Genomic DNA, 22,870 nt, shown 5'->3' with positions numbered 1-22,870 from the left:
TTATTTTGCAATGCTCGCGTACACGATGTGAGTGGTGTGGTCAGCATGTTAGTCACATTTTAGTAATTCCATCCTTCTTAGTTTGTTATTATCAGTCGACTAAAACTCTGGACAACTTTAGTATAGGTTTAGTCATTTTAGGGACTAGGGTCGTTCCATTTGATTTCAAAATGGTTTTGACATCACCCCTTTTGATTTGAACAAAACCTACAGTATACATATTTTCCCATGGTAGAAGTGGTCAGAAACAAACTTTTTGGACCTGAATACCAAAACATTTAGGAGATAGAGGTGCCCAAAAATAAAACTTGCACCCTGTCTTTTCCTACTGGCACTGACTTTGCTGATAACTTCTATATTGAGGAAAAACGGTACTTACTACGATTGTGATATGTGGTTGTCTCAACTAGCTACAGTATCTTAAGATGAATGCACTTACTGTGAGTCGATTTGGATAAAAGTGCCTGCTAAATTGTAACGGTTGTCTTCATAAATGGACCAAGGCGCAGCAGGTATGTGAATACTCATGGTTTTTTTATTACCAAAAAAGAGTAAAGCATCCACTTGAAAAAAACAATAAAGGTGACAACAGTAACAGTTTTACAGGCTAAACAAATCTGAGTTTTGTTTATCATTTACGTTATAAAGGTTAGAAAATTACAGTTTTTATTTAAAAAAATGCTTTTCAATAAATGTGAAAATAGTTTGACAAACCTGTTTGTAAGCTTTAAATAAATCAAGCTCAACTGTTTATCTTTTCCCGTGATGAAGATGTTCATGGTAGGGTGGTGTATGCAAAATGGGTCAACTTTGAGCACCTCTATCTCCTAAATGTTTTGGCATTCAGTTCAAAAAGTCACTTTCTGACCTCTTCTACCATGGGCAAAGTGTATGGAAAGTTTTGTTCAAATCAAAAGGGATGCGTTCGAAAAGTGATTGAGAGTTTCAAGTTCTTTGGAGCGGGTTGAGAGTTCCAAGTTCCTTGGTGTGCACATCACCAACAAACTATCATGGTCCAAACACACCAAGACAGTTGTGAAGAGGGCATGACAACACCTTTTAACCCTCAGGAGACTGAAAAGATTTGGCATGGGTCCCCAGATCCTCAAAAGGTTCTACAGCTGCACCATCAAGAGCATCCTGACCGTTTGCATCACCGCCTGGTATGACAACTGCTCGACATCCAACTGTAAGCGCTACAGAGGGTAGTGCGTATGGCCCAGTACGTCACTGGGGCCAAGCTTTCTGCCATCCAGGACCTATATACTAAGCGCTGTCAGAGGAAGGCCCAAAAAACTGTCAAAGACTCCAGTCACCCAAGTCATAGACTGTTCTCTCTGCTATCGCACGGCAAGTGGTACCGGAGCACCAAGTCTAGGACCAAAAGGCTCCAAGGATCAAACACTTTTTTTCAATTTCCACCTGAAATGACGTACACAAATCTAACTGCTTGTAGCTCAGGACCTGAAGCAAGGATATGCATATTCTTGATACCATATTTGAAAGGAAACACTTTGAAGTTTGTGTAAGTGTGAAATTAATGTAGGAGAATATAACACCTGGTAAAAGATAAAACATGCGTTTTAAATTTTTTGTTGTTATTACATCATCTTTGAAATGCAAGAGAAAGGCCATATATCCAGATAGAAGTCTTGGTGTAATTTAGAGTTTGGCCAACAGATGGCAGCAGTTTGTGTGCAAAGTTTCAGACTGATCCTGTGAAGCATTACATTACTACACTATATTTTGTAACAAGTCTGCCAGGAGTTTGCCCAAATGTGCAGAATTGGTCAATTGATACATTTTCAAGTACATAACTATAGAGAACATACAAAAATGCTATGGTAATAAAAATGTAAGTTTACACACATCCAGGAATGTCATACATGATGGATAATTAACTTCCCTACAGAAAAAAACACTAACCTTCACACATCTAGATGGCCATGCAGGGTGGGTGTGGAGCCAGAGACAGCAGAGGTTCCATCTGTAGAACCCAGTTCCTACATTTGAATATAAAAATGGATTTTATAAAACAAAACTATGCTACATTTTATCTCTGGGACCCTCAGGGTGAGAAATCAGAGCAAGATTACTGAATGTAAGTGCATTATTTACCTTCAGAGGTGAATGTATCAAACCAGTTGCCGTGATAAAAGTGTTTTGATGTTGTGCACTCTCCTCAAACAATAGCATGGTATTTTTTTCACTGTAATAGCTACTGTAAACTGGACACTGCAGTTAGATTAACAAGAATTTATGCTTTCTTAAAGACATGTCTATGAAAGTCCTGGAAAGTTTGCTGTTACTTACAACGTCATTCTAGTCACATTAGCGCACGTTAGCAACAAGGTCCCGGTTTAGGGACACCAATCCCGTAGAGGTTAACAGCTTCTACCCCCAAGCCATAAGACTGCTGAACAATTAATCAAATGGCCACCCAGACTATTTACATCGACACGCCCCCATTTGTTTTTACACTACTGCTACTCGCTGTTTATTATCTATTCATAGTCACTTTACCCCTACCTACATGTACAAAATAATTCTACTAACCTATACCCCCACACATTGACTTGGTACCGGAAGCCCCTGTATATAGCCTTGTTATTTTTATTGTGTTACTTTTTCTTTTACTATTTTTACTTTCGTTTATTTATGAAATATTTTCTTAACTCTTTCTTGAACTGCATTGTTGGTTAAGGGCTTGTTAGTAAACATTTCACGGTAAAGGTCCACACCTGTATTCGGAGCATGTGACAAATAAAATTTGATTTGACCTGACGAATTGAGGCTGTTCTGAGGGCAAAAGGGGGTGAAACTCAATATTAGGAAGGTGTTCCTAATATTTTGTGCACTCAGTGTATCTTAAACGTATGTCTACATTCAGATATAGATTGCTCAGTTCAATATCACTTACCCTTCAGTTTTTTGACCAGTGGACTGGGACAGGGATGTTGTTTCGATTTGCCAATTCATAGGCAAGTTCTCTGCATTTGATGCTACTAAGCCCATGAAACTGGCTCGCACGATTCTTGATATGTTTAGCAAGCTCAGACTCCAAGTCATCAGATAAGAACTTGTGTACCTCTTCTACTCTGTCATAGGCTCTCTTTCGCACCGATACATACATGTTTGTTTTCTTTTTTGTCAATGTACCTCTTCAGTGTCATAGTCAATTTGTTTATCCCTTGCTGCTGCTCAAATGGACTTCTTCCCTTCTCTCACATCCTTGGCTGCTCTCTCAAGAACCTCAACGGGGGCTAGACCCCCGCTTTTTTAACGTTTGTATACATAAGGCATGATGATGTCTGCTCTGTGTAACAATAAAAGTTCACTATCTTGAGTTCATATGCATGACACATTGCAAAAACACTATGTATATTATGCATAAAACTGTCAAAATGTAATCATAATTTGTATGGGATATGGTGGCCATTGGCTAAATTTACCCCAAGGCAAACATTTTGACTATATTAGCCCACACAGCTACAAGGATGCACTTTCATGCTAGTTTTAGGACCTCATATTGTAGCTTATAGAGACCCCAATTGATGTACAAAACAATCTTAAAACTATCTACTTTGGTTTAGATACAGGCATCATGAAAGCTATAACCCAATAATTAATCTGACTTTATGAAAAACATTTTTGGGGACCTTACCACTTTTCCCATGTGGTTTATTCCGTCAAAGACTTGATGAAATGATGACCTCTTCATAAAAACTTGGCTCAACTTACCTCACTCCCCTTACATCCACTGACTAGTGACCACTTTGTCTTTACCTGTAGAGATTCACAGCATGGACTTAAATTTAACATGGTATTATATGATGTTAAACACAGACGGAATCCTTGTAGTTTACATATTTTGTTTGTTTGATGGTGCAGGCTTTGGTGGAGGACATCAGCTCCTGCTCGCTTAGACAGAGAATGTGTGTGTGTGTGTGTGTGTGTGTGTGTGTGTGTGTGTGTGTGTGTGTGTGTGTGTGTGTGTGTGTGTGTGTGTGTGTGTGTGTGTGTGTGTGTGTGTGTGTGTGTGTGTGTGTGTGTGTGTGTGTGTTGACTGTGAACGCCCCCCACAGACAGTGTTGTGATAGAAGGTGTCTGGAGAGAGTTGATCTGGCCCTAGACTGATCCTGATCTGATGGGATCAGACTCGCACAGGAGGGAACTTACCGCAGGCAGGCAGGGGCAGCGTGTATGTGTGTGTCTGAGTCTGTATCTGTCTGTGTGTGTATGTGGCAGGGACAGAGAGCCTACTTACTGCTCCACCTGGGTGCCATTGCCATGTTGCAGCACTGCCTGGCACTGTGTGTATGGGTGCAGGCATGTGTGTGCGTGTGTATGCAACTGTGCATTCTGTTCTTTGGCAGAACTGGAGTGGAGAGACAATGGAACAGTTCATACTCCCCATGACTATTCAGAGTCTGCAGAAAGTAGCTTTCACAAACAGGGATTTTAACTATTAGTAATCTCTCACCTCCCTAGTAAATCTGGCCTTGTGTGTCTCTTGAACTTTAGACCCGTAGTAATACTATAGCTGGGTCCTGTCTGTTCTGGGTCTGTTTCTCACTCTTCTAGGCCTCTATAGGTAACAGCCAATTAAACAAACCAACGCACAAATCACATATTTTCCCTTAATGAGGGAAGGGCGCACGGTGGCGTGCGTGCGTTAACTCTGTCTCGCTGTTGTGTAGTTTGCCTGTTTTCCTCTGGACACATCTGTATTGTGGGGCTTATTTTTCTGTTTGTACATCCATACTTTAATAAAATACATGTACAGTACCAGTCAAACGTTTAGACACAGCTACTCATTCCAAGGTTTTTGTTTATTTTTTACTATTTTCTACATTGTAGAATAATAGTGAAGACATCAAAACTATGAAATAACACATATCGAATCATGTAGTAACCAGATTCTTCAAAGAAGCCACCCTTTGCCTTGATGACAGCTTTGCACACTCTTGGCATTCTCTCAACCAGCTTCATGAGGTAGTTACCTGGAATGCATTTCAATTAACAGGTGTGCCTTGTTAAAAGTTCATTTGTGGAATTTAGTTCCTTCTTAATGTGTTTGAGCCAATCAGTTGTGTTTTGACAAGGTAGGGGTGGTATACAGAAGATAGCCCTATTTGGTAAAAGACCAAGTCCATATTATGGCAAGAACAGCTCAAATAAGCTAAGAGAAATGACAGTCCATCATTACTTTAAGACATGGTCAGTCAGTTCGGAAAATGTCAAGAACTTTGAAGGTTTCTTCATGTGCAGTCGCAAAAACCATCAAGCGCTATGATGAAACTGTCTCTCATGAGGACCGCCACAGGAAAGAAAAACCCAGAGTTACCTCTGCTGCAGAGGATTAGTTCATTAGAGCCTCAGAAATCTGCATTTAATTCCACCTCAGAATTCAAGTAACAGACACATCTCAACATCAACTGTTCAGAAGAGACTGCGTGAATCAGGCCTTCATGGTCGAATTGCTGCAAAGAAACCGATACTAAAGGGCACCAATAAGAAGAAGAGACTTGCTTAGGTAAAGGAACACGAGCAATGGACATTAGACCAGTGGAAATTTGGTCTGATGAGTCCAAATTTGAGATTTTTGGTTCCACACCTCTGTCTTTGTGAGACACAGAGTATGTGAATGGATGATCTCCGCATGAGGGGTTCCCACCGTGAAGCATGGAGGAGGAGGTGTGATGGTGTGGGGGTGCTTTGCTGGTGACACTGTCTGTGATATATTTAGAATTCAAGGCACACTTAACCAGCATGGCTTCCACAGCATTCTGCAGCGATACGCCATCCCATCTGGTTTGCGCTTAGTGGGACAATCATTTGTTTTTCAACAGGACAATGACCCAACACACCTCCAGGCTGTGTAAGGGCTATTTGACCAAGAAGGAGAGTGATGGAGTGCTGCATCAGATGATCTGGCTTCAACAATCACCCAACCTCAACCCAATTGAGATGGTTTGGGATGAGTTGGACCACAGAGTGAAAGACAAGCAGCCAACAAGTGCTCAGCAGATGTGGGAACCCCTTCAAGACTGTTGGAAAAGCATTCCAGGTGAAGCTGGTTGAGAGAATGCCAAGAGTGTGCAAAGCTGTCATCTAGGCCAAAGGTGGCTCCTTTGAGGAATTTTAAATATAAAATCTATTTTGATTTGTTTAACACTTTTTTGGTTACTACATGATTCCATATGTGTTATTTCAATGTTTTGATGTCTTCACTATTATTCTACAATGTAGAAAATAGTAAAAATAAAGAAAAACCCTGCAATGAGTAGGTGTGTCCAAACATTTGACTGGTGCTGTACATCGTGGATATTTACTGTCTTCTTCATCCATACTGATTTTTTTCTCACCAGATAACAAACAGGTTCTAAATCAATTATGAACACATCAATCCAGATTAACTGTTCTCTGTTCTGCAATCTCAACACTCATTCTCTCCTCAGTTAAGGCCCTTGTTGGTTTTTATAAAAATAACAGATCTGACCATGGTTGGGAACCACTCCAAACCCTCTTTTCACTGCCAATCCCTCCATTTATAATCCAGAATTGGATGGCAGAGGCTTTTGCCTCTCACCACAATGGAGAGCCACCATCTCCAAATGGTTTTGTATTGTGACTGACTGGCAGCCTGGCTAGTGCCCTGGTATCAACACCTTCAAGCGTTAAATGAGGGCTCCGCTCCAGCTAAGATGCTGCTTGCCTGGAAATGTGGGAATTGAAAGAGGTGTGTGTCTGTCTTAGGGCTTTGGTGAGTGTGATCCGCCCCTACCCCAGCCAGCCCTAGTCCCTACAAAGCCTTGCCTCCTGGAGAGCCCTGAGCCTGCTATCAGTCAGACAGACCCAGACCAATTGGACGCTATCAGAGCTCTAGAACTCCTGCAGTGTAGAGAGAGAGAGAGAGAGAGAGAGAGAGAGAGGGACAGCGAGAGAAACCTTCTATAACAAAGCCATCACCTATAGACAGCTTAACCTAGAGAAGAGTCCCCTAAGCAAGCTGATCCTGGGGCTCTGTTCACAAACAGACCCCACAGATCCCCAGGACAGCAACACAATTAGACCCAATCAAATAATGAGAAAACAAAAAGATAATTACTTGACACAGTGGAAAGAATTTACAACAAAAAAACGGAGCAAACTAGAATGCTATTTGCCCCTAAACAGAAAGCACACATTGGCAGAATACCCAACCATTGTGACTGACCCAAAATGAAGGAAGGCTTTGACTATGTAATGACTCAGTGAGCATGGCCTTGCTATTGAGAGAGGCCACCATATGCAGACCTTGCTCTCAAGAGAAAACAGGCTATGTGCACACTGCCCACAAAATTAGGTGGAAACTGAGCTGCGCTTCCTAACCTCCTGCCAAATGAATGACCATATTCGAGACACATATTTCCCTCAGATTACACAGACCCACAAAGAACTCCAAAACAAATCTATTGGGTAAAATACCACAGTGTGCCATCACAGCACAAGAAAAGGGCAACCAGTGAAGAACAAATACCATTGTAAATGCAACCCATATTTATGTTTTTTTTGTTTTCCCTTTTGCACTTTAACTATTTGCACATCATTATAACACTGTATATAGCCATAATGACATTTGAAATGTGTCTATTCCTTTGAAACTTGTATAATGTTTACTGTTGATTTTTGATTGTTTATTTAACTTTAGTTGAGAGAGAGATGTGAGTTACTGCTCTGAGGGTGGCTATAGGCAATGAGGTACAGGGCCAGAGGTGACAAAGAGAACGACAACCAGTGGCAGATTTAGGTATAGGCGACATTGGCGGCACGGGGCGCCTGCACCTAAAGATTCTGAATGGTGACATTTGCGCGATTGGTTTTCTATCGCTCATTTCCACATCACGTCAATGATATCATGTCAGCGTGGGGGACTGTGGGTCAATTAACCTTGTTGGAGTGGGTGCCCTGATTCTAGTTTGTGAGCTAGGCAGGCTACTGTCTGGGAAGGGCTCCCACTCAGAAGTACGAGATGGGGAGGGGGACGGGGGTAGGTTGACCTCAGGTCTCCCCACTGGAAGCCCGAGGTAGGAGGAGAGGGGGAATCTATCAAATAGCGCACCTCTAACTTTGTACAGTACATAGGCAATTAGTAAAATCAGTCACACTATGAAATGCTACCAAATAAACCACAATTCATTCATTATACTGTGAATATATAGTTTCACAGACATATTGTTGCATTTTTTTCTGGTTTGTGCGAAGTCGTTAAGAATAATATAAAACCAACCTTCACACCACCACCATACAAGCTAGAACCGCCACTGACGAGAACACGCACACACATATCCCCTACATCCGGGATCATATTAACACTTCCCTCCTACACTTGGTACTCTTCATCTATTCATGTGCCTTTACCCTAAATATTTCACCAGCTCATGATTATTTCATGCCCCTCAGAACGTCTCTCTCCTGAGACGGAGAGAGAAAGACATAGAGATGGAAAGCGAGAGCGAGAGCGATAGAGAGGAAGGGAAGGAGAGAAGGATAGGCAAAGAGAGAGGAAGCGGGCGGCAGAACAGAAAGTGTGCCATAGAGCAGAGAGAAGCTCTGCAGTCCTGATCAGTCCCAGACCAGCATCCGTTTCCCTACCTCCCATGCTGCGGCTGCCAGCTAAGAAACACCAGCCTAAATGGAATGTTTCCCCCAGTGATTGATAGACAGATGAGGGGGAAGGAGGGCTGTGGCCCGGCTGCTGGCTCTGTACTGTTATGTGATCTCCTGGCCCAGTCTCCTGCCCCCCCCCCACACCCATAGATAATCCTTCTTAATTTTCAGCTCGCCCTGCTCCAGCTCTGCTCTGGATCCTCTAAATTGTGATTGACTGCTGTTGTCCCACATAGCTGGCCTGTCTGTTTTCCCCCTCCCTTCCCTCCTCTCCTAGATTAACCAGATCAGTTTGAGGTTTCAGGATCCCCCATGCTGTCTGACACCACCAGGGCCAAACAGAGCCACACTGAGATGAGAGTCCCGTGAAAGCCCCACACACACACACACTCTTAGAAAAACTGGTTATTTGGCATTCCCCATAGGAGAAGGGGTTCTACTCTGTGGAAAGGGTTCTACCTGGAACCAAAAGGGTTCTTCAAAGGGTTCTGCTATTGGGAACAGCTGAAAAACCCTTTAAGGAGTGTAGTATTCCCCTGGCTGTGTGTTGGCGACATCACGGTCCCTCCCAGCACCCCCTCTGTCTGAGCTGCCATCTGTCATATGCCAGGCCAAACCCCAAACTCACAGCTCATCCAGGACCAGTCACGGAGGGCCCTGAGCTCTGAGACCAGAACATGCTGGGTCTATAGTCATGTCTCTCTCTGTCTGAGTCAACCACAACCACAATCTGACCCATACAGAAAACCTGACTCACTTTGTGGAATGTGTTATTGTAAGTGAGGGCTTATGTAAAATGGACAGAGGTCAGTCTGGACTGTAGTTTGTGGTGGTCCACTGTCTAGTCAGACGGTTTGTTAGAGTGCAGTAGGGAGATATGCCATCTCTTCTCTATCTCCCGCCCCGCCCCTACGTGTGTGTGTCAGACCAGTCTGATGTGAATCAAGGTCAGTGGGGATTGGTCGGCAGCCGCCTCTTCCCCCTCCCCCTTAGGGGTTGTGTACTGAGTTAAGCCTGTCTGTCCAGCCAGCCGACACCCAGCCACAGCACTAGGCTAGCTGCTCAGCCCGCAGCTTAATTACTGAAAAGCCCACAGAGTGTCTGACCTCCACCGTTAGCCTAATTGAAATTTAATTGAATTTTCCTTGTCTAGACTAATTAAGCTCCTACTGAAACCGCCAATCTTTTAGCCACCTAGCCTAGCTAGCCTCTGCACGGCCGGGATGCTCATCCTATGGTGTGGGAAGAGAGGAAAGAAAGGGGGAGGAAAGAGGTGGAGCTGAGGAAGGCAAAGGGGAGAGGTCTGGTATTGGCTCTCAGGGGTGGGTGTGGTGAGAATGAGAGATGGAGTGAGAGGAGTGAGAGAGAGATTGACAAAGTGGTGCAGACTAAAGTGAGGTCGGGAGTGTGAGGTAAGCAGCCTACGCCACTGACCTGGAGCATGTGGTTAAATAACACTGAGCAGTGGCACTCATCGTCTGCCTAACCTCAGTTCTGTGTGTGTGTGTGTCCGGCAATGTCCCAGGCTTGTTGTGTGCAGCCCCATTTAGTACAAGGGCTTGCTGTGTGTGTGTGCACATATGCACAGTACCAGTCAAATGTTTAGACACACCTACTCATTCAAGGGGTTTTCTTTATTTTTACTATTTTCTACGTTGTAGAATAATAGTGAAGACATCACAACTATGAAATAACACATATGGAATCACGTAGTAACCAAAAAAGTGTTAAACAAATCAAAATATATATTATATTTGAGAATCTTCAAAGTAGCCACCCTTTGCCTTGATGACAGCTTTGCACACTCTTGGCATTCTCTCAACCAGCTTCACCTGGAATGCTTTTCTAACAGTCTTGAAGGAGTTGCCACATATGCTGAGCACTTGTTAGCTGCTTTTCCTTCACTCTGTGGTCCAACTCATCCCAAACCATCTCAATTGGGTTGAGGTTGGGTGATTGTTGAGGCCAGATCATCTAATGCAGCACTCCATCACTCTCCTTCTTGGTCAAATAGCCCTTACACAGCCTGGAGGTGTGTTGGGTCATTGTCCTGTTGAAAAACAAATGATTGTCCCACTAAGCGCAAACCAGATGGGATGGCGTATCGCTGCAGAATGCTGTGGAAGCCATGCTGGTTAAGTGTGCCTTGAATTCTAAATATATCACAGACAGTGTCACCAGCAAAGCACCCCCACACCATCACACCTCCTCCTCCATGCTTCACGGTGGGAACCCCTCATGCGGAGATCATCCATTCACATACTCTGTGTCTCACAAAGACAGAGGTGTGGAACCAAAAATCTCAAATTTGGACTCATCAGACCAAATTTCCACTGGTCTAATGTCCATTGCTCGTGTTCCTTTACCTAAGCAAGTCTCTTCTTCTTATTGGTGCCCTTTAGTATCGGTTTCTTTGCAGCAATTCGACCATGAAGGCCTGATTCACGCAGTCTCTTCTGAACAGTTGATGTTGAGATGTGTCTGTTACTTGAATTCTGAGGTGGAATTAAATGCAGATTTCTGAGGCTCTAATGAACTAATCCTCTGCAGCAGAGGTAACTCTGGGTTTTTCTTTCCTGTGGCGGTCCTCATGAGAGACAGTTTCATCATAGCGCTTGATGGTTTTTGCGACTGCACATGAAGAAACTTTCAAAGTTCTTGACATTTTCCGAACTGACTGACCATGTCTTAAAGTAATGATGGACTGTCATTTCTCTTAGCTTATTTGAGCTGTTCTTGCCATAATATGGACTTGGCACACCTGTTAATTGAAATGTATTCCAGGTGACTTCCTCATGAAGCTGATTGAGAGAATGCCAAGAGTGTGCAAAGCTGTCATCAAGGCAAATGGTAGCTACTTTGGAGAATCTAAAATCTAAAATATATTTTGATTTGTTTAACACTTTTTTGGTTACTACATGATTCCATATGTGTTGCTTCATAGTTTTGATGTCTTCACTATTATTCTACAATGTACTAAATAGTAAAAATAAAGAAAAACCCTTGAATGAGTAGGTGTGTCCAAACTTTGACTGGTACTGAACGTGTGCATGCATGTGTGTCAGTAGTATGTCCCTCCCTCATGACAGTTCCAACCCCTCAGCTAGAAATACCAGGTCACAATAACCCCCAATGGACCATGTCGCTCAGATTCATATCACCATAATCCCTTCTCCAAATCCCCTGGAAACTCCACTAGCATCCATGTTTTTATTCCTTTGCATCTAAAACAACAACATCCTTGATGTGTTTGTGTTTCCCCAACTACACAGCGAGTGGAACAACACCCAAAGTGCTTCAGACAGGTTCTGGGGGGAAGCAGGGTTCTCCTGGGAGGTGTTTGTTAAGATTCTTTGCTTTTAGCAGGTGAAAGACAGTGCCGTTTTAATGGTTGTGATTCACCATAAGTTATTCATTTGACGCTTTCTCTTCCTCAGTGCTTTGTAGGCAGGAATACATTATCCAAGAGCATCCTGGCAGAGGAGAGGAGAGAGGGATGCTAATGTTGTGTGAGAGGAGGAGTGAGACGGAGTCATTAAGAGCGAGAGAGAGAGAGGAGGATGACAGAGGAGAGGAGAAGAGGGTGCCAGGAGAGCGAGTGTTTGTGAAAGAGAGGGGGGGTGGAGTGAGAGATAAAGAGAGCAAGGGCAATGATTTTTATGGTGTGTGTTGAAGTGACCTTACTCTCCCTTCTTCTTTTCTCTCCTTTCTTTTCTCTCCCCCAGGTCCCTATTCAGCCTGGCCAGTCTTTCAAGTTCACAGTCCTGGAGACCCTGGACCGCATCAAGGAGGAGTTCCAGTTCCTCCAGGCTCAATACCACAGGTGCTATATACTCACTCACTACCCTCCATCCATAGACTCTATTACAGATAGGATATACACACCACCCTCCATCTTAACCCATGCAGGCCTACATAGACTCTATAGCCACAATCCTAACTTGAGAGCCACACATGTAACTCAAATCTTCATACAAGTCTCTCATAAACATCAATACATGATTGAAGTAAAAGTCTGTGCTTCCCATGTATCTGAGTGTCTGAAGATAGGAGACTGAGGATTGTGTCCTATATGAATTCTACCAATTAAGGTGCCTCAGGGGATAACAGTCCCTACTCCTCTCTCCAAAGGACTGAGAGAGCCCCCTGGGAAACACTGCAGCACGTCTGCTGCTCCACTTATTAGTCTGAGAAATATTACACAGGCGACATTAGACATCAGCCGTAATTGTACTGTATGTGTATGTGTAAGCCAAGGACAGGTGCAGTGAACTATATGGTTGTTATAGCACAGTCATACACAGTCAGACCATATGCAGGTACAGATTCTAACCTTATCCGTCTTAGTCTTAATGACACAGTGGCAGGGTGTTAGCCTGGTCCCAGATCTGTTCGTGCTGTTTTGCCAACTTCTATGTCTTTGTCATGCATAGGAGTTGACAGGACAGTACAAACACCAGGGTGGCAGGGTGTGGTGATATGGGTCTATACTCCATATCATAGCAGAGTGACGGTGGGTTTTATCAGAAAGATAGTCTGAGTAGAGTTGACCTGCAGTGACCTTTGTGCTGGGAGCCCAGCTTCACAGCATGAGCTGAATACTCATGGCCATATCTCTCTCGGTCACAGCTCTGTGAACAGTGTGCTGAAACTAACATTGTTCTCCCACTGCAGCCTGAGTCCCATCGGTCTCTCTGTCTGATCGATCTAGATCCATAATCTCTTTTCAGCTTTGACAAGAAGGAGAGATTCAGGTGGGGCTGCAGAGTAGACCGATACGGTTGGCGATAGTGTATGTCCTGCACTTGATCTGTTTGTTCACCTGTGTGTGTGTTTGGTTGTGTGTCTGTGTTTTCTGTTGTGTGTGTGTGCGCGTGCATGGTTGCCTGTATGTTTGTGTGCATGTTTGTGTCTTGCCTCTGCAGCCTGAAACTGGAGTGTGAGAAGCTGGCCAGTGAGAAGACAGAGATGCAGAGACACTACATCATGGTGAGTTCAATTCTATTTAAACCACACCACCGCTGGCTCACTGGAATCAATCAGACAACATGGAGGAGGAAGGCCCAGTCTCAGTCTGGCTTTACAAATGGACCCCTGTCCACTACACCAACATAGGAGGCTATCTAGCTTGTTGAAGAGCATCATCTGGCGAAGTGGTCTAAGGCACTACATCTCAGTGCAAGAGGCGTCACTACAGACCCTGGTTCGATTCCAGGCTGTTTCACAACCGGCCGTGATTGGGAGTCCCATAGGGCGGCGCACAATTGACCCAGTGTCGTCCAGGTTAGGGTTTGGCCGGGGTAGGCCATCATTGTAAATAAGAATTTGTTCTTAACTGACTTGCCTCGTTAAATAAAGGTTACAGTTTTTTATTTTATTTTTAAGTTAGGAGGATGAGACTGCCCAAAAACTCTCACTCCCTCTACAACAGCTTGAGCCCCTCCACGTCTATATATCTGTCTGTCTGTCTAGCTAAAGACTTGTATATAAATAACTAACTATGTCTAAGTCTGTGGTACAGTCATAGTCAGGACAGAACCTGAATACGATATGAACCATCTGCTGAGCAGCTCCCATATCATCAACCTGAGAGAGAGAGAGAGCGACAGAGACACAGATGCACAGATACATGGGAAGAGCAGCACACAGTGCAGTATGGTAGACAGACAGACACTACCTCAGACTAAGAGGGAATTGCCTGAGACCTCACGATATGATATTATCACGATACTTAGGTGCCGATGTATTGGGATTCCATACTGTGATTTCATTGTGATTCTATGTTCCAAACATATTGCTCATGTCTGCTGCAAAGCGACAATAGAGAGTCAAGAGAAAATTAGAAATTAAAGTGCAGAAAACAAATTGGCTTCTTATTTTTTTTAAAGATGGAGAACAAACTGTATTGTTGGGGGATTTGGAGGACCACAGAGTCGATAGGAAATATCATTGTGCTCTTGGCTAAAATGTACATTTTTGGGGCAATTTCGGTTCAAGTCCTTAGTGAGACACCATGGTAGAATAGTGGTATGTATTGCAAAAATATTTTTTTTACGCTAAAGCTACTCTCTGTTTATTATCTATGCATAGTCACTTTACCCTCACATATATCTACATATTACCTCAATTACCTCGACTACCCCCTGTACATAGCCTCGTTATTGTTATTTACTGTGTTACTTTAAAAAATATATTTTGTATTTTTTCTGCTAATATTTTCTTACTTTAAAAAACATTTCTGCATTGTTGGTTAAGGGCTTGTAAGTAAGCATTTCACGGTAAGGTCTACACCTATTCCACGCATGTGATAAATAAAATAAAATTTGATTTGATTTGATTTGATTTGAATGATGATTTACTAGGAAAGATGGGTTGATCTGTGGCTGTCTGAAGGTTGGAATTGTTTATTTTTATTTGATTTAACTAGGCAAGTCAGTTAAGATCAAATTCTTATTTACAATGATGGCCTACACCGGCCAAACCCGGATGACGCTGGGCCAATCGTGCACCGCACTATGGGACTCCCAATCACGGCCGGTTGTGATACAGCCTGGATTCAAACCAGGGTGTCTGTAGTGACGCCTCTTGCACTGAGATGTAGTGCCTTAGACGCAGCGCCACTTGGGAGCCAATTAAAGAGTGTTGGAATAAATACAGTGTATTCGGAAAGTATTCAGACCCCTTGACTTTGTTCACATTTTGTTATGTTACAGCCTCATTCTAAAATGGGTTAAATTGTTTTGTTTATTCTTTTCATCAGTCTACACACAATACCTCATAATGACAAAGCAAAAACAGGTTTTAAAATGTTTTGCTAATGTATTAAAGATAATAAACTGAAATATCACATTTACGTAAGTATTGAGACCCTTCAGTACTTTGTTGAAGCATCTTTGTCAGCGATTATAGCCTCAAAACAATTATGTCTCGGAGCTCTACTGTAATAGCCGTCGTAGGAAGTGGACCAAAATGCAGCGGGTACGTGAATGCTCATATTTATTTTATTACGAACTCCACACAAAAACAACAAAACGTAAACACAAACGACAGCTAACAGTTCTGCAGGCTAAACATAGCAGTGCACGAATACAACTTCCCACAAAGGGACAGGTGAAAACAGGCTACCTAAGTATGACTCTCAATCAGCAACAACGATGCACAGCTGTTCCTGATTGAGAGCCATACCAGGCCAACACAAAGAAATACACAACATAAATAGAACCTAGAATACGACACATAGAACATAACCCAAAAACCCCGGAATACTCAAACCAAACACCCCTCTACATAAACACACACCCCGAACCACATAAAACAAATACCCCCCTGCCACGTCCTGACCAAACTACAATAACAAATGACCCCTTTACTGGTCAGAACGTGACATCTACGGACAAAACCTTCGACCTCTTGGTTTTTGCTCTGACATGCACTGTCAACTGTGGAACATTATATAGATATGTGTGCCTTTCCAAATCATTTCCAATCAATTGAATTTACCACAGGTGGACTCCACTCAAATTGTAGAAACATCTTAACGATGATCAATGGAAACAGGATGCAGCTGAGCTCAATTTTGAGTCTTATAGCAAAGGGTCTGAATACTTATGTAAATAATTTATTTGTTTTACATTTTTTAATACATGTACTAAAATGTCAAAAAACCTATTTTAAATTTGTCATGATGGGGTTTTTGTGCTGACTGATGAGGAAAAAAATGTATATAATCAATTTTAGAATAAGGCTGTAACGTAACAAAATGTGAAAAAAGTCAAGGGGTCTGAATTCTTTCCGAATACAATGTACTTGCACAGTATAAATGTTTGAGGTCCTCCAATCAGGGGTGATGGTGGGGATGTGATCATTGTATGTTTCGCGTTTAGTTATTTGTTTTCCACTGAGCTGTATGTGTGTGTTCTGGACCTGGTGGTTATGGGTGCGCTCGCTTCCATGCCCACCCGGGCGTCGTGCGGGGCTTTGTCCTTCCCACCCTTGGAAAATCCCTTTGGGCCAGGAGCGGGGACCAGCATCTCGTGCAGGTGGGCCTGGCGCACCCACTGATTGGAGCAGTCATTCGTATTGTCTTTGTATTGTTGTTGTTTAAATAATTACAAAAATATAATAAGAAGATGGAGAACAAGCTATGTAGGGAAAAATACTGAAGTTTTGGTGCAGGTACAGCCAACTAGCACAAAAATAATATTACGATATTGTCAAAACAAGACGATACGATATATCGTCAAGTAATATCCCGATATGCAACTGTATCGATTTATTTTCCCCCATCACGACTAAAAGTAAACATAAACTGTTCTCTGTGTCTGTGACAAGCTGTACTTTATGGAGATTTCACGTTTGCGGGGTTTGATGGACGGTTGAGTTGGCAGTAGTTGGATAGATGTGTAGAAGCCTTTACTCCAGTATGAGGAGAGACCTCAATGAACTTTGTTATAGACTGGGGCAGTCGGCGACGTTTGATCAACTCTCATACATACTTATTAAATGTCATGACCTTTGTGACCACAGGACTGTTGGTCAACATCAGGAAGAAATAGGCTAAACGTCTGAGAATTAAGCATTTTCCATAGTGCTGGACTCCCTGGTCTCAATAGAAATGGAGAATGGCTTGATAAGACCAAATGACTTGAGATGGCGCCGGAGGAGATGGCTGCCGTTTTATGGGCTCCTAACCAATTGTGCTATTTCGTGTGTTTTTTCACGTTGTTTGTAACTTATTTTGTTCATAATGTTCATAACGAAAAGAGCTTCTGAATATCAGAACAGCGATTACTCACCTCGAACTGGACAAAGATTTTTTATTAAATGAGTCAGACGTGAAGGATTTAATGCTGATACCGGCCCAAATCCCTGTCATTCACATGAAGAAGAGACGCCGATACAGGGGACACAGGCCCAGGTGCCTTGTGAGAATTCGTCGGCGAGTGGGTACCATCCGTCCTATTGGCCAATGTGCAATCATTGGAGAATAAACTGGATGAGCTCCGTTCAAGACTATCCTACCAACAGGACATTAAAAACTGTAATGTCTCATGTTTCACCGAGTATAAGCAAAAACTAAAGCAGGAAGTACCAGTGACTCGCTCAATACAGAAGTGGTCATATTACGCAGATGCTAAACTACAGGACTGTTTCTAGCACAGACCTGGAATATGTTCCAGGATTCATCCGATGGCATTGAGGACTATACCGCATCAGTCACCGGCTTCATCAATAAGTGCATCGATGACGTTGTCCCCACAGGGACCGTATGTACATACCCCAACCAGAAGCCATGGATTATAGGCAACATCCGCACTGAGCTAAAGGGTAGAGCTGACGCGTTCAGAGAGTGGGACTCTAACCCGGACGATTATGCCTTCTGATGAACCATCAAACAGGCAAAGCGTCAATACAGGACTAAGATTGAATCCTACTACACCGGCTCTGATGCTCGTTGGATGTGGCAGTGCTTGCAAACTATTACGGACTACAAAGGAAAGTCCAGCCGCCAGTAATACGAGCCTACCAGACGAGCTAAATTACTTCTATGCTCGCTTCGAGGCAAGCAACCCTGAAGCATGCATGAGAGCACCAGCAGTTCCGGACAACTGTGTGATTTTGCTCTCCATAGCCGATGTGATTAATACCTTTAAAACCTACTAAGGGGCCGCCCCTTTTTTTCAATTTTCGCCTAAAATGATATACTCAAATCTAAGGATACGCATATTCTTTTTTTTACCCACTTTTTCTCCCCAATTTCGTGGTATCCAATTGGTAGTTAGTCTTGTCTCATCGCTGCAACTCCCGTACAGACTTGGGAGAGGCGAAGGTCGAGAGCCGTGCGTCCTCCGAAACACAACCCAACCAAGCCACACTGCTTCTTGACACAATGCACACTTAACCAAGAAGCCAGCCACACCAATATGTCAGAGGAAACACTGTACACCTGGCGACCGTGTCAGCGTGCACTGCGCCCAGCCCACCACAGGAGTCACTAGTGTGCAATGGGACAAGGACATCCCTGCCGACCAAACCCTCACCTTACCCAGACGATGCTGGGCCAATTGTGCGTCGCCCCATGGGTCTCCCGGTGGATGCCGGCTGCAACAGAGCCTGGACTCGAACCCAGAATTTCTAGTGGCACAGCTAGCAGTGTGATGCAGTGCCTTAGACCACTGCACTACTCGGGAGCCCGAATATGCATATTCTTGATACCATTTGAAAGGAAACACTTTGAAGTTTGTGGAAATGTGAAACTAATGTAGGAGAATATAACACAGTAGATCTGGTAAAAGATAATAAAAATAAAAAACTTCTTCCATCATCTTTGAAATGCAAGAGAAAGGCCATAATGTATTATTCCAGCTCAGGACAACAACCTCTCCCTCAACGTGATCATGACAAAGGAGATGATGGTGGACTACAAGAAAAGGAGGGCCGAGCACGCCTCCATTCTCATCGACAGGGCTGCAGTGGAGCTTCAAGTTCCTTGGTGTCCACATCACCATCAAAATATCATGGTCCAAACACACCAAGACAGTCGTGAAGAGGGCACGACAATGCCTATTCCCCCTCAGGAGACTGAAAAGATTTGTCATGGGTCCTTAGATCCTCAAAATTTTCTGCAGCTGCACAATTGAGAGCATCCTGACCGGTTGCATTACCGCCTGGTATGGCAAGTGCGTACGGCCCAGTACATCACTGGGGCCAAGCTTCCTGCCATCCAGGACCTCTATACCAGGCGGTGTCTCAGGAAGGCCCTAAAAATTGTCAGAGTCCAGCCACCCTAGTCATAGACTGTTCTTTCTGCTATCACTGTTCTTTCTGGTAGTTACAGTCTACCCCCTTTTTTTATGCTGCTGCTACTCGCTGTTTATTATCTATGCATAATCACTTTACCTCTACCTACATGTACATATTACCTCAATTACCTCAACTAACCTGTACCCCCAGCAGGGTAGCCTAGTGGTTAGAGTGTTGGGCTAGTAACTGAAACGTGGCAAGTTCGAATCCCCGAGCTGACAAGGTACAAATCTGTCCTTCTGCCACTGTTCCCAGGCTGTCATTGAAAATAATATTTTTTTCTTAACTGACTTGCCTAGTTAAATAAAGGTAAAAAATAAATAAACATTGACTCAGCACCCTGTAAATAGCCTTGTTATTGTTATTTTATTGTTTCTCTTTCATTTTTTTTACTTTAGTTTATTTAGGACATTATTTTTCTTAAAACTGTATTGTTGGTTAAGGGCTTGTAAGTAAGCATTTCAAAGCAAGGTCTACACCTGTTGTATTCGGCACATGTGACAAATACAATTTCATTTTGTTGTATTTGCATGTATACAGTGCATTCTGAGAGTATTCAGACACCTTGACTTTTTCGACATTTTGCTACGTTACAGCTTTTTTCTAAAATGTATTAAATTGTATCTACACACAATACCTGATAATGACAAAGCAAAAAAACTTTTTTTAAACATTTTAGCAAATGTTTACATAAGTATTTAGACCCTTTACTCAGTACTTTGTTGAAGCACCTTTGGCAGTGATTACAGCCTCGAGTCTTCTTGGGTATGACGCTACAAGCTTGGCACACCTGTATTTGGGGAGTTCCTAGCATTCTTCTCTGCAGATCCTCTCAATCTTTGTCAGGTTGGATAGGGAGCGTCGCTGCACAGCTATTTTCAGGTCTCTCCAGAGATGTTCGATTGGGTTCTGGCTGGGCCATTCGAGGACATTCAGAAACTTGTCTCGAAGCCACTCCTGCGTTGTCTTGGCTGTGTGCTTAGGGTCGTTGTCCTGTTGGAAGGTGAACCTTCGCCCAGTCTGAGGTCCTGAGCACTCTGGAGCAGGTTTTCATTAAGGATCTCTCTGTACTTTTCCCCATTCTTCTAGTCTCCCAGCCCCTGCCACTGAAAAACATCCCCACAGTATGATGCTGCCACCACCATGCTTCACTGTAAGGATGGTGCCAAGTTTCCTCCAGAGTGATGCTTGGCATTCAGGCCAATATCATTCATCAGACCAGAGAATCTTGTTTCTCATGGTCTGAGAGTCCTTTAGGTGCCTTTTGGCGAACTCCAAGTGGGCTGTCATGTGCCTTTTACTGAGGAGTGGCTTCCGTTTGGCCATTCTACCATAAAGGCCTGATTTGGTGAAGTGCTGCAGAAAGGGTTGTCCTTCTGGAATGGTCTCCCATCTCCCCAGAGGAACCCAGAGCAGCTCAGTTAGAATGACCATAGGGTGCTTGGTCACCTCCCTGACCAAGGCCCTTCTCCCCGATTGCTCAGTTTGGCCGGGCGGCCAGCTCTAGGAAGAGTCTTGGTGGTTCCAAACGTCTTGCACTGTGTTCTTGGGGACCTTCACTGGGGACCTTCAATACTGCAGAAATGTTTTGATACCCTTCCCCAGATTTGTGCCTTGACACAATCCTGTCTCGGAGCTCTACTGATAATTCCTTTGACCTCATTGCTTGGTTTTTGCTCTGACATGCACTGTCAACTGTGGGACCTTACATAGCCAGGTGTGTGCCTTTCCAAATCATGACCAATCAATTGAATTTACCACAGGTGGAATCTAATCAAGTTGTAGAAATATCTCAAGGAGGATCAATGGAAACAGGATGCAGCTGAGCTCAATTTAGAGTCTCATATAAAAGGGGGTGAATAGTTATGTAAAGCTATTTAAGCTATTTATGTTTTTGCTTTGTCATTATGGGGTATTGTGTGTAGATTGATGAGGAAATGTTTTATTTAATCAATTTTAGAATATGGCTATAATGTAACAAAATATGGAAAAAGTCAATGGGTCTGAATACTTTCTGAATACACTGTATATTGCATATACTGTATACACTGTGTACAAAACATTAGAAATACCTTCCTAATATTGAGTTGCATCTGCTTTTGCCGTCAGAACAGCCTCAATTAGTTGGGGCATGGACTCGACAAGCGTTCCACAGGCATACTGGCCCATGTTGACTCCTTTGGGTGGTGGACCATTATTGATACACATGGGAAACTGTTGAGTGTGAAAAACCCAGCAGCGTTGCAGTTCTTGACAAATTTAAACCAGTGCGCCTGTCACCTACTACCATACCCTGTTCAAAGGCACTTAAATGTATGTGTGCCATTCACCCTCTGAATGGCACACATACACAATCCATGTCTCAATTGTCTCAAGGCTTAAAAATGTCATGCTTGAGTAAAAGTAAAGGTTATTTTAAGATACATTTACTCAAGTTAATGTCAAAAGTCACCCAGTAAAATACTATTTTAGTAAAAGTAAAAACAATGCTTAAATATACTTAAGTAAGTAAATGCTATAAATTCCTTATACTGTGTTAAGCAGTATGGAAATGTACGGATAGCCAGGGGCGCACTCCAACAAATAACAAACAAAGCATTTGTGTTTAGTGAGTCCGCCAGATCAGAGGCAGTAGGAATGACCACGTGTTATCTTGATAAGTGCGTGAATTATAAAAAATGTCTTGTCCTGCTAAGCATTTTAAATGTAAGTATTTTGGAGTGTCAGGGAAAATGTATGAGAGTACAAATTACATATTTTCTTTTGGAATGTAGTGGAGTTAAAAGTAAAAGTAATAAAATATATAAATAGTAAAGTACAGATACCCCCCCAAAACATTTAAGTAGTCCTTCAAAGTATTTTTACTTAGTTGCTTAAATGCCTACTGTATGGGCAGTGATCTGGAGGAAGGGAGTGTGAGGAACAGAAAGTGAGAGGGAGGGAGAGATGGACGGAGGGAGGGAGGATGAAATGAAGGGTGAAAGGCATGGACAGGGGCTCAGGAGCGAGAAAGTACGAAAAAAATGAAAAGAGAGGCTTAGCGAGAGGCAGTCAGTCAGAGAGAGTGGCTGAAAGAGAGAGAGATTGAGAGACGGAGAGATAGATGGCGAGAGAGACAGAGAAAGAGACAGAGAGAGAGACAGAGAGAGAGCGTAAGCATAGACACGTTAATAATATGAAGTAACAAGGTCTCAGTGGCTCCACTGTAGGGCTAACCCAGAAGGCTATATTTAGGTAGTTAGACGGGCCTGTCATGTAAGCTAAGACTTGTTTCCACAGGCAGCCAGCAGCCCACTCTTTCTTTAGACGGCTTGTATCATTCATTATTTTGTAGATTTAAATACAAGGTACGGGATGTTCCCGCCCGCTAACGTACTACTTCCAGGGAATGATTTACGACCTGGCTGATGATGAT

General features: G+C 43.1%; 1 protein-coding gene across 2 annotated transcripts in view; it reads left to right on the top strand.

Annotated features, from left to right (window-relative positions):
• LOC115158279 (transducin-like enhancer protein 4) overlaps positions 1-22,870 on the top strand; it is a 76,488-nt gene that overhangs the window by 5,893 nt on the left and 47,725 nt on the right. For both annotated transcript variants that reach the window (XM_029707042.1, XM_029707041.1), the window contains exons 2-3: positions 12,378-12,475; positions 13,578-13,641. In XM_029707042.1, the coding sequence (XP_029562902.1) occupies positions 12,378-12,475; positions 13,578-13,641 (162 nt within the window). The remainder of the gene's footprint in view (positions 1-12,377; positions 12,476-13,577; positions 13,642-22,870) is intronic.

The sequence above is a fragment of the Salmo trutta genome, chromosome 22 (assembly GCF_901001165.1).
Source record: "Salmo trutta chromosome 22, fSalTru1.1, whole genome shotgun sequence".
In the NCBI taxonomy this organism is placed as follows: Eukaryota; Metazoa; Chordata; class Actinopteri; order Salmoniformes; family Salmonidae; genus Salmo; species Salmo trutta.
The sequence above is the reverse complement of the archived record's forward strand: the minus strand, read 5'-3'. Positions and strand labels throughout refer to the sequence as shown.